The sequence below is a fragment of the Rhagoletis pomonella genome, unplaced genomic scaffold (genome assembly GCF_013731165.1).
Source record: "Rhagoletis pomonella isolate Grant_MI unplaced genomic scaffold, Rhpom_1.0 Rhpom_scaffold_00004, whole genome shotgun sequence".
NCBI lineage: Eukaryota > Metazoa > Arthropoda > Insecta > Diptera > Tephritidae > Rhagoletis > Rhagoletis pomonella.
Window position 1 is genome coordinate 2,468,065 of NW_023458558.1, and position 13,135 is coordinate 2,481,199.

Consider the following 13,135-nt stretch of genomic DNA (forward strand, 5'->3'; position numbering starts at 1 on the left):
TCAAGTTTTAGAAATAAAAGTCTTTAATAACTGTTATCTAGGACATATAATATAAAAATCAAAAATAAGTGTTATTTTTCTTTTTGATTTTGCATAAAAATTGCAAATAAAAATTTATTTTCAAATTTGAGTCTCGGTGAAAAAAGAAATCGATTGATATTTATCACTTAGTTGTAGAACATTTCCCTATCAGTGAATTTTTTCATGAGAGTTTTCATCAATAACTGTTATTTTCGGTCCCTGATTCCAATCGTACTCATCTAGCCTGCTTCTCCGCATATCAGTAATAATTTTCCTTAAAAGTTTAGAGTCGGAAATAAAATTTTACTCATTCTCCTCTCATCACTTTTTCATTGCTTTTTACGCTCACTGAGAAGTGAATAACGGACCTTCGCAGGGCGCAATATTGTGAGGTTGGGACTTGCAATTTGATGAAATGAATCATAATCATTGAAAAAGTGAATTTAGATATATATTTTCATAGGTACGGCCTTTTGCATTTCAGGTGACATTATGTACATACATGTGATTTCAAAAGTATTTTCAAATTTATTTGTATTTTCAAAATACGTGTTTTGTAATTTGTATTTACATACTATTTATTTTGGATTTGTATTTCAAATACTTTCTATGTAAAGAATTTGTATTTTGTCTTTAGATATTATGTTAGAAGTATTTTTAAACTCTCTGGTTGTGACCCGTCTTCCACGCTTACTGGCGTCTCTAAATAGGAGCGCGAAGCGTTGCGTTTTCCATTGTCAACGGGTGCCGGTGCGCGCTATCCTCAAATCAACGCGGCGCAATCTCTGGCGTTTTCTCATTTCCTCTCGTTTTTATTCTCGTTTCTTCTTTCACCTTCTTTTCATCTTCCTTTCTCTTTCTTTCCTTCTTCTGCATCTAACTTGAACACGTAACGTCTTGTCAAAAATGAAAATTCCATTTACTCGGCGCTAGCGCCACGTTATTGTGTGATGTTCCATACGAATCGGAGATTTGTAGGGTTGGAAGGACCCAATAGCCCTAGCTTCCTCATCTACAGTGATGAATTCATCAACACATATATATTATATGTTCTGTGTTTCTAGATTTTTTTTGCTTATTTCTTGAAGCCATTTCCTTGGAAAAATAAATCAGTATTATTTTTTGGTTCAGCGACCCTTAATTATTTAGTTTGAAAATACACATTCCTAGAGAGATAAATGGGCTACAAAACTAATGAAAGGAAACCATTTTCGGAACTAAGGTACATCATACTAAGTACTTAATTAGATGCTTACTAAATTATAGTGGATCGAGATACTCTAACAAGTTACTAAGTATAAGTATATGAAAGCAGTATTCTTATTCGTAAAAAATAAAGTAGCTTTACAAATGGTTATTAAGTGTGAAATGTATGACAACGTCAATTTATAAGCTTTATAAATTTTTTTATTTTTATGATAAGGCTATAAGTCTTTAGCATACGATTAAGTCAGTTTTACAGGAACATCTCGTAGTTTATACAACTTTACAAAAAAGTAATATCTGCACACGAATCGCGGTGTTCATGATCGGAAGAGTAATCTAACAAGTGACGTATCGAAGAACTAATCGACACGATCGATTCGAATAGGATATAATTTAGTAAATACCTCCCTTATAAAATTCCGTGTATAGGAGCGTTTTTAGACATAAATAGTCACTTCACAGGAATTTATCTTTAAATAAAAATTTGTGAATCTAGAAAAAGGTATATCTATCGCTGTTCCAGCAGCATTGAGTTAGAACGCCAAAAATATCCTTGTGGACACGTTTTTTCCGCCATAACAATGTAACATAAGAGTTTTAAAAAAATATCACTCACATAAATTAATTTTAGTATCATGTCTTTATCGCGTAGTAGTTGTATCAATGAGCCAAATGTATTTGGTTACATTTGTGGTGAATACACAGCTGAAAGGTTTCGAGAAGCTCTAATTTGAATGGTGTTAATTAAGGCTGATGAAAAAACCTTCGGTGAAGTGAGCAGAGACAGGAATTTCGAAGGCATAGCGTCTACAAAGCTTAAACCTTTCACCCAAGAAGAATCAAATGTTGTGCAGAAATATTGGCTTCAAGATTAAAACAAAAACACTTGTTGTCGCCAGGTGAAAAAGTGACGTTTTATCGTACAAGAGAACAAGGCTTGCCACCATTTTTTCACTCAGAAAATTATACTGTTTTTCGTTCAGATGTGGAATGCCTGATTCTGGTAGAATATCGTAAATCAACTTTAGTTTGCATTTGAAGCTGGGCCACATGAATTATTTATTACGACCTAGACAAAAATGAGCAATGTTAGATATTAATAAAGTATTCTGATTTCTTAAGTTCGACGAACGATTACGAGCATCCTGCGTGGGTTCCATTTGTTGAAGTAACCAAACATATTTTGGGAAATTATAAGTAAATTAACTGCTTCAAAATCGGAAGCGACATGATGGAGAGCTTTAAAAGTTTCGGATCTCATGAGTCCATCAAAGTACACTAACTACACTCATTTTGACAAAATTCCCAGATAATCTTGAAACCTTACACCAGGACCGGTTCGACCTAAAGAAGTGAGGTACCAAAGATGATGGGATCGTCATATGCCGACTGACAACTGCTGGAGTATACACCGTGATTGTTCCATTACACCTACATAATAACATATTAAATTCAGTTTTTGATGAAATTTTGTGTTTTTATCTAAAATTCAAAAGCTAGAAAACTACTCGCGGGAAATTGGAATTGTTGTGAGTATCAACTTTGAGTAAATTAGCGTGCTTAGATTTCGAAATATCGAAGCCTCGACATTTTTGAAAACTGCATTTATATGAAAAGTGGGCGTAAATTACAGTCCGATTTCAAAAATTTTTAATATCTTGCTTTTTTTTTACAAGTACCATAATTGTACCGAGTTTGGTGCAAATTGATGCAACGGTTGCCGAGATACAAAAATGTGGTCAAAAGTGGGCAGTGTCACGCCCATTTTCCAAAAAATTGTTATAATCGTAGTGTTTGCTAAAAAATTATTCCCAACATTAATTGTGAGCAAATTAGCTTCAGTATTTACTAATTTATTGCCAATTTTGTATTTTTCTAAATTACCGTAAGTAAGTGGGCGTGGTTATTGTCCAAGAGATTATTGTAAATATCAATTTTGAGTGAAAAACTTTTAGTAGTTACTGATCTACCGCAGTTTACTTAAGTGTTTCTGCAAACTACCGTTACATGGAAGCTAGGAGTCTTTATTGCCCGATTTTGCCCAGTTTCAATACCATTCGTCCTTAGCTCAAAAGAAATACACGCATCCAGTTTCGTTAAGATATCTCTATATTTTTAATCGTGTTATCGTGTGCACAAACGGACGGACTGATCATCACGGCGTAATCGATTTTTTTCTTTTCATTTTGAGCAATTTTGAGGGACTCACAATGCTGTGTTATCTGAGCCATCTTGAGAAAAACGAGGTTCTTCCTCAGCAGAACAGTTATTTTAGGACTTTCGCCAAACACAACTCAAATATAGTATTTATACGTGGTAAATAATCGTTCTCGTTTTTTCCCCAATATAGCTTTATTCTAAAGATATTGAATTGAAATTAACACGGCATTGGGTATGCTCGACAACTACATAGTCGTAAGTTTTGAGTTTACCAAAGTAGGTAGATTTTGTATTTGTTATATTAAGATATATTTATATGTACATATACACTTAAGTGGAATTTCCACTAGGCAATGAAATGACAAAAATGTATGCCATTTCAAAAATGACGTGTGGAAACAGACATAATGACTGTTCTGATGAACGTCACGGCTATTTTTTAATGTCCACTAATGCCATTAAAAATTTGGTCATTTCATGCCTAGTGAAAATTCAGCATTATAATTAAGAATTTACTTGAAGCGCTCAAGATATTTCCATAAAATAATAAAAGTGTGTGCATATTAATTCTGATATGAAAAATTAGACACTGCATCGGAAAAATAATAATTGGTGTTTGATTTAATAACTAAAACACGATAAAGTGTAGCAAACACCATTGAACGGGATCAATGATTTGCGGGGTTGAATTACTGGTACTGGAGCACTCCGATTGACGTAAGGACACTTCGTGGCTCATTTCTGATTACATTTTTTAGCCATTTTACCCAAAATTTCATTACTAGCGATTTTAAGTATTTATGTCTGTATAAATAACATGTCATTTCATGTTAAAATACTGATTTATTGTTCTTATTGTGTAACTTAAAGTACTATTTCTCTAATTTTTCTTTCGTAATCCTCTGACTCATTTATACATAATTTCCTTTTGTGCTAAACGTTTGGTTTCTTTTTTGTGAAATTTTGTGTTCTTGTTTTCTATGTATGTATAATTTTTTGTGTGTTTTCATTCTCAACTACAAATCAAAAAAAATATTCAAAAATGTATCAACACGAATTTCTCATTATTCTGTCATTGACTTTTCATACGCTCCTCTCTAACTAAATAAACGCCAAAAAATATGTATCTCTATGATCGAAACAGTGGCAACGTTCAGGAAAGGCGTCCGCGCCGTCCAAATGGTGGGACGTGCAAGTACGTATAAAAATTCAAATACACATTTTAAAAGAATTTTGAGTTTTACTTCATTTGCCTTTAATTGCCTTTTAACATTTCTCATCATTCGATGCTTAATTTATTTTGTATTCAGACAATTAACCTATCAAATACTTATGTACATCAACACACATGTACATATGTATCCATGTAGATATAGGCATTCACATGCACACTTACATACATACATGCCGCTATGCAGACACACAGCCACAGAATTTTTTGGTAACTTAAATGGTCAGCGCGCCATATTTCATTTAACAAAATACTAAACCAACGACACAAGCCACCAAGCAAAATTCAAATAGAAGTTACAGAACTGTTCTTTGGTGTTTTAGCATAGGCTTGTCATATGACTACATACCTACATGCATATGTATGTATGTATGTATGTATGTATGTAGCAAACGCAAGTAGAGCCAATGGCACACTTTTATGAAATGCAAATAGTTCGTGGTTGTAGCTGAACTTCAATGCTGCTTATCGCCACGTTCGCCACTTTACACCCCGCGCTTTCGAATTAAATATCTATGTATTTTGGTGTATCATTTGTCATTTGATGCACTACCACATACTACATACATATGTACTTTCAAATCGTATTTACTTGTATGTGTTCATAAACATGTTTGTATGTATGTAATCAGTATCATTTCAAAAGTTTTCCGTTTTTTGGTTATTGCATTCGTTCTTCAAACATCTGTATGTGCCTTAGTAATATAAGTACATATATGTATGTATTTATACATAATACATAAGTGCGTGTGCGTGTGTGTTAGTGTCTGTTGCTTAAAATGTTGTAAAAAAAAACAAATAAATTCATTTAGCAGCATTTTCGCGATTCAAGCTAAAAACAAGCATATCAAGCCCTAACCGATCTAGATGTCCTAGGAATATTTCTGCATCAAAAATAAAATTTTGAAAAATAAAATGTCGCTTACGTTATTTTGGCGGTTAGGGCTCGATATCTATCGCAAATTTTTAACAAATTGGCTTTGCATAAATTTTAGTATCAAATAAGTTAGCTTAGCCTTTTCCATTCAGCGAAAAGCAAAAGTTGTATGTTGCTCATACGCACTGACACCCAGGCGTAGAGGCACTACATACACAGGTACATATGCATTTATGTACATAAGTATATACATAGTATTTACTACTAATTATGTTCCTCATTCCTTCTTCATGCGCATTGTCTGTATGTAGTACTTATACAATCGAATATCTGTGTCCATTTACTTTAGTGCATACATATATTTACATGCTCATGCATACATAAGTACATAAAACTAACAGCATAACATATTTATTTGAAGTGTTTTCTCTTGTTTTTCTTTTGTCATATTCGTAATCGTTCTATATTCATTTTTCTATATGTTTTATCATATTTCGTGCCACATTCTGGCTTTTTTGTCTGCTATTCGTAAGAATTTGAAAGTTTTCCTCTGTATAATATACAATTAACATTTCAAATCAAAATTTGGGGTACCGAGTTAAACTGGCACGAACACACAAAATCTCACCAAATAAAAAGTGTAAATTTAATATTTGTATACTTGTATTCATCATTGTTTCACACTCATCTAAACTTTTCGTTCCTTTATTTAAAAAAAATTATTTGTTTCCTGTTTCAATACTTTAGTTTACATAACTACATTAAAAATTTTAGTTATTTAAAATTTTGCGTTTTGCTTAAATAATATTTTGAGCAAAAATGTACAAATTTCACGATCAATTCGGTTATAAGGAAGGGTGTCCCTGAAAATTTCATATATGTATATGTTTTTTTGCGGAATATTACATCTACATGAAGTAGTACTGCTCCTGGCATTTCAAAAAGAAATTTCGTACATTCTTTGACTGGCACTGTAAAATAATTTTGTTAAATTGTTGTGCTGGGAAAAACATCAAAGAAATATAAATACAAATACAAATTAAATGAATTATTGTCCATGTTTGCTGGTCAGTATCCACGAATGGCGCTAACTTAATTATGGTATAGGTTTTTTAATACTTGGGGCTGATCTTCCCACAGACACATCATAAAACGTTCGGTGGGTGCGCAATAGGCCTATCGAATTATTCTGTTTTTATTAGAACCAGACTTGGTACCTAGCATACCAAGAAATACCGTGATACGAATGATGATCAACTTCCCGAACTACCTGCTTTGTGTCTTCTTTGTGAGCTTTTTGTGACTGTATATCCATAATTGGTCACACGAGCAGCGTAGAAAGAAGGTTTGTGTTTATTGCGTAAATTTAATCAGGCATCCCCATGACATTTTTACAATATCTCACCGATATGTAAAAAAATGGAAGCATGTGAAGCTCGTAAAGAATTTCCATAGTAGCAAGACAAAATGTATCCATTTGATTCCAAAATTTTCCAAAAAAGTGGCCTGCCAACAAAATATTGAGGTGTTAATGCACTAATCTTTTAATTGAAATGAAGAAAGGAATAAAAATCTTTTCAACAATACCTCGAATATGAAAATCAGGGCTTTTATTAAAAACAAAAGTGTTGTGTGTGGATCCAACACGCAATCGAAGTAAAACTTCATCTTCATATATTACCAGTATTATTACATTACTAGTGAACCCGCACGACCTTAAAACGCCAAAATTTACTTTAATACTCCTAAAAAATATTTCAAATATTAGTCTGATTTATAAGCGACCCATTTGCTAAATTTCATCTTAATCCGTCCGGCCGTTTTTGAGTGAGCTGAAGTCTCGCATTATTCAGTTTCTCTGATTTCAAATCACCCTGTTCCAACTTCAAAAAATGAAACGTTATTTCACATCTACTAATTCTTAAAATTCAAACGAACGGTGCAGATCTTATGATCTTCACATAAACTCCTTCGCGTATTATATATGTATATTATATATATACATCAAATAGACTTTCCGAATAGGTGGCAACCCTAATAAAAGCATTCTCAAACTAAAGCTTTATTAAAATTCCTTGGTTTGACACTCATATTTAGCTATATCATAATTGATAAATTAATTTGCATTTGATTATTTCAAATTCGTGGCAACCCTTGTAAAATATAATTGAAAAATAAAAAAATTTCGTTTGACCCATATTTTAGTAGATCTTTTAATGTATCAAAATAATTATTTAAATTAAGTTTTTGAGCCGATGGCAACCCTCTTCAAACACCTCAAAATTATTATAAATATTCACACTTAAGATTTCTGGGCATTCTTTCTTTTGACATCCATATTTTAGTATTTCATACAACTTGTGCAAAATTTTTATTGAATTAGAATTTTCAAACAGGTGGCAACCCTATTCAAAATATTTTGAAACTAAAACCTTTTTAAAGCTCTTCGTCTGATACCCAAATTTTAACATACATCTCAGTTACCTTAATTTAAATTGGATTTGATTTTTTAAACAGGTGGCAACCCTCCTACATGTAGTTAATAAGGAAACCCTCTTCAGAAACATTTATATTTATACCCGTATCGTAATAATTGATTTAACTTGATAAATAATTTGAATTAAATTTTTTAACAAGTGGCAACTCTTAACAAAAAATCTTTTTGCAAATTATATAAGTATTTTTCTGCGTAATCTTATTCTCAAACTCAATCTCTTACTCAGGAATTTTTCAAACAGAGTCCAGGGTCTGGATACTGTAACTTGAGAAAATGTAGTGTACACCGAGTGCAAAACGAACAACCATTCACTAACTAAAACTCACAGTTAAAGAATCTAGTCCCAGGATGTGAATAAACAGTTTGTTTGGGACATCTGAAACTAATACGAGTATCGGATTATATATACATTGATCAAGATAGAGAGATATATAGTTACTTAGATATCAAACAGGAGTATGCACTGCGACTCACCGAGTCTATTGTCCCATCTACTCTTCCAAACACTGCCTAGAAGCATAGAAGAATTCAAAGCGTTGCCAAGTTGAGAAGAGTGCGTGTGCTCATACTCAGTTCTCACTAAATCTAAACTCTCCTCAGCTCTTTGTGAGCCATCCTCACGATCAGATGCGCAGAAGCGACAGAACGCTCATTTATGAGGAGCAGTGGTGACAGATGTGGGGATTTCGCCCCATTTTGGGGATTTCTGAAATCATTTGGGGATAAATTTTTTCGTTTGGGGATGTGGGGATTTGATGGGGATTTTTATTTGATTTAAAATCTTCAAGAGCGCGCTCTCTTTTTTAATTGGCAAAAGAGGAAATCAAAATTGATTGCTTCTGAATTGAGTTGTAGTGAGGGCAAGCCATTTTTGCGAGTTCAGGTTTCTTCCTGCATATATGTATGTATGTATTCTCAGTTTATACCACGCAATAAGTTCTTAGCTTCACAAAGGTGCTTAGTGGTGCTTCGCCACAATCGTTCTCCTGTCCTGAAAAAACTGTTTACCATGGTCATCAAAAAAAAAAAAAGCTTTATATTATGCCAAAAATCCAACACGGAATGATACATATACATATATGTGTACATACATAAGTATGTATATTTACACAAAAGATGGAAACACGCCCGTCCACTCTGCTGCGCTGTGACATCCTCATGTTTCGTTCGTTTCTCATTTACACCCGCCAGCATTACCTCTTTTAGTGATATTTTCACTCAATCTGTGTACTATTTAGTTGCTTCTTTTAATTTATCATTAATAAAAATATTGTTTTGATTTCTTTTGCTTCAATTTAATTTCTTCATCACAATATTTTTTGTGTAATCGACGTTGTGTCTTAATCAATAAATACTTATTATGTACTCTCACTGACCTAATTAATTTATATATATATATATATGTGTGTATTATATTGTGAAAATTTTAAATAAAAACAACAACAATAAAAATACAACAATTTTTGTACAAAAATGGCTAGAAGACGATGAGTACTCGCTCTACTCAAGTAAGTGTGCAAATATACCTAAATACTTAGTACATAAATAACTACATACAAACATAGTACAAAAAGTGTACCTGCAATTCAATTCGAAACACAAAAAAACAAAAAGTCAATTATTCGTACTCGTTCGTACTCGTGAAAACAATAATTATGGGATTGGTTCTGTATTTCTTTGTGTGTGTGTGTTTTTTTTGTTTTTTGATATTAAATACGAAAATTTAAACGCTCGAAAATGCTTTGACGCCGAACTCGATTAGCGGGAGAGGCTTGGATAGGCGCTGCATAGAAAAGCCTGTTTTGAAAATTTCGTGAACGCATATATTTACATATTACAATACAATACGATTTGCATTCAGCTCTTTAAAATTAAGTGTAGATTTTAGTGTTAATTTTTAAAATACTTTTTATTATTTTTTTTTGTCGAACTTTGGAATTGTAATTTCGTAATTACTTAGTTTTAGTGAAAATGTATGTACATAGGTATTTACATAAATATGAGTGTGGTTCTATCGAATTTATCTAAGCATATTTACTACATACAAATATGTATATAAATACAATATCTAATTGTTGTGGTTTTTGGGTGAATTTTCAGCAACTTGGTTATTTGTAAAGCATTTTAAGCAGACACACTTGCACACATGTCAACGCAGAATTTTGTTTTTTTAGGAAAAATTTTATACAATCTGCTTAGGTTTGTTACGCCTCAATAAGTTTCATGGCAACGCAAAATATTTAAGCTTTCATTATGAATGTGAGTGTTAGTTTTTCCAATAGTTGGTACATATTGTGTTGCAAATATGAGTTATAATTTAAATGTCGAAGCTTTCGTGTGCTACATCACTCTTTTGCTAAATCCCTTTAAATTGGAATAAAATAAAAGCAAACCTACTTCTGGTTTTTCAGCGCCAAATAAGCAGAAGAAGACTCCCCTACATTTTGACAAGTTTCTACATATTATTTTTGTTGTTATTTAATTTTGGTTATTTTTTATATAAAAAAATAGTTCATTCTTTAACAAAACCCGTGTAAATCCAAGATTGAAATATTAAAAAAATAACACATTTTTGTAAAAATTTCTGGCTTTTTTAATTAGATTTCACAGAAAGATTCTGAGTATGTAGCTTTGTAGCCCATTAAATTCTAGTAATTCTAAAATTACCGTTGATTTTTTAGAATTTTTTTTGTCGAAGATTAAATTGTGTGTATTCGTTATATGGGACAAGAGAAAATTCTAATTTTTAGCCATTTGAAACTTGTACTTTGTTCCACTAGAATCCAATAGGCTACCCAAACTGCATGCTCAAAATCTTTCTAGGAAATCTAATTAAAAACCCCAGAAATTTTTACCAAAGTTTGCTGAATTTTTTTATTAATATTGCACAAATTTGGAATTTGGATTCATACCGGTTTTGTTAAAGAATGAACTATATTTTTATAAAAAAAAAATAGCCAAAATTAAATAATGACAAGAAGAATTTGTTAAAACTAGTCAAAATGTGGTGCGACTGTAATTATTTCGACCACTGTTTATCTCCTTCTTATTTGGCCTAAGTGATTTTGGCCGAGCTCAACAAAGCACGCCACAGTCGTTGCTCTTCTGTGCCAACTGACGCCAGTTGGAAATTCTATCGTACTACTTGGCATTTCTATCGTAGTGGAGGGCCTCCATCTTCCTCTGGTCGAAGCAGAAGTACCGCTGCCCATTCATTTTAGGTATATGTATACAATGTATGACAATTTAAGTTGTGATTCATATACTACTATAGAACCCAGCTACAACGTAGCTATGTAGGAGAGCTGGAGAATACCAAAAAGAGTAAGTAGACTTTAATACTTTTTTCCACTATATAGCTTAGCATCTTCACTAAAAATAAGGCAACGGCAATATATGTAAGTTAAGACAAACGAAAGTTTTATAGCATTAAAACATGCTTCTTAACCATGAAAAAGATAGCCCGAAACCTCCACACTATCTAAGTTTGTTGCGAAATCTCGTTCTCTCTAATAACTGTTTAAAAAAACTTCCCAATTGATGAGCGGTAGTGATTTTACAATACTTATTCTGCCGGTTACTCATCCAGATATAGTAGTTTCGCTTAACGGAGCTCCATGGTAGACCAGTAAAGGGCTAACTTAGAATCTCTGTGTAGCCCCTTTTATGGCGAGAATATCTGCCGCTTCATTGCCCATGACTCCACTGTGACCCGGTATCCATATGGGGTATACCCGGTTGCTTAAGGCAGTTCCAGACCAGCTTTGAGGTGACCACGTGCCCTTTAATACATAGTTCAATGATGTGCATCTCGGCCGGACAGACAGAGTTACCTTGCCCCATGCTGGGTTGTATGCCGAAAACTCCTACTCCGACCACGTGGTTAGCCTTGGAGCTGTCACAACCCCAGAAGTGGCTTTCTTTCCGGGGTTCAGGTCGTTCGTTGAAGTGTCGTATTGTTGTATGTCGTAAATTTCAAATGGCTAAAACTATATTAAGGGGCTCGCAATGTACCATAAAAGCTATATTATGAACTTTCACACTGTTAAAAAAATTGTAGGTTGCGGTTTTTCGTTCTCTTAAGATTTATTTAAGTCTTTTAAGTTTACGGCATACCAATAGTATGAAAAATTATAAAAATTTTAATAGAAGAACGGGTTAGAATACATGAAAGTAAGACTTGTCAGCTTGTTATAGCAGAAATAAGTATAAGTTACAACTGCAAGTTCTTGGGAAAGGAAAAGCTTTTTATAAAATTTAGCTCAACAATAAATTTAAAAAAAAATGTCCACGAAAACTTTGACTTTTAAATAGCCCAAAAATATTTAAAAAATATACATATATTTGAAATGCTTTCTTCAGCTATAAAAAAAAAAACGAAATTATGTGAATAAATGCAATGCAGGTGAGGCAAAATCAGACAAGTGTCTGCTCAGTGCCAATTTAAGATGGCCAATTTAAATGAAGATCGATGACTATTTCATAAACTTCTTGTACGACCCTATTGCCACGCCAATGACAAAACGCATCGCATTGCTACTCTGCCTAAAAGTATGCCGAAAAAATTTACTTAAACACTGTAATAAGGACAATTTACTATGTTATTTTCGTATGACCTAAGCAATTGTCATGCGATGGCTTTTGTCGTAGGTGTGAGATAAATGGTTAATTTCCACCAAGCCTTAAATGCTGTTTAGGCCTATTGGAAAAAGGAAATTTCAACTCGTGGGTGGTAATTGCTCATAAATATTAAGTAGAAGCAAACTAAAGTAAAAATGCAAAAAATAAGAAATAAATTTTACCGATGACCCCATGTTAAAATTCTGGGAAATTACTTGAGCTCCTAACTGAGTAAAGCTTTTGGTGGAAATGGGCTTTTAGTATCAAATATTTCAACTCTGTACAACTAAAACTGGCACTCATTGGTGAGAACGATCTGCGAAGGCATAACTCAAATAAAATGGTGGGGAAAATTATATTAGAGATAGTTACATTAGTTTACTGATCGTTGTTTTCTTAATTAGCTAGAAATTAGATGAGTTATGCATAATTATTAAAATATAATATTTATATTTAATAGAATAGATTGTTAAAAATTGGTTTATATATGTATATATTTGTACGTGATATTATAGTGTTTCTA

At 32.7% G+C, this 13,135-nt stretch overlaps 1 protein-coding gene across 1 annotated transcript in view; it reads left to right on the forward strand.

Moving 5' to 3' along the window:
• Positions 1-13,135, forward strand: part of LOC118736803 (calcium-activated potassium channel slowpoke) — a gene marked incomplete in the record, with an annotated part of 257,695 nt that overhangs the window by 218,324 nt on the left and 26,236 nt on the right. The window contains 1 exon segment of the mRNA XM_036466842.1: positions 4,532-4,582. Within this exon segment, the coding sequence (XP_036322735.1) occupies positions 4,532-4,582 (51 nt within the window).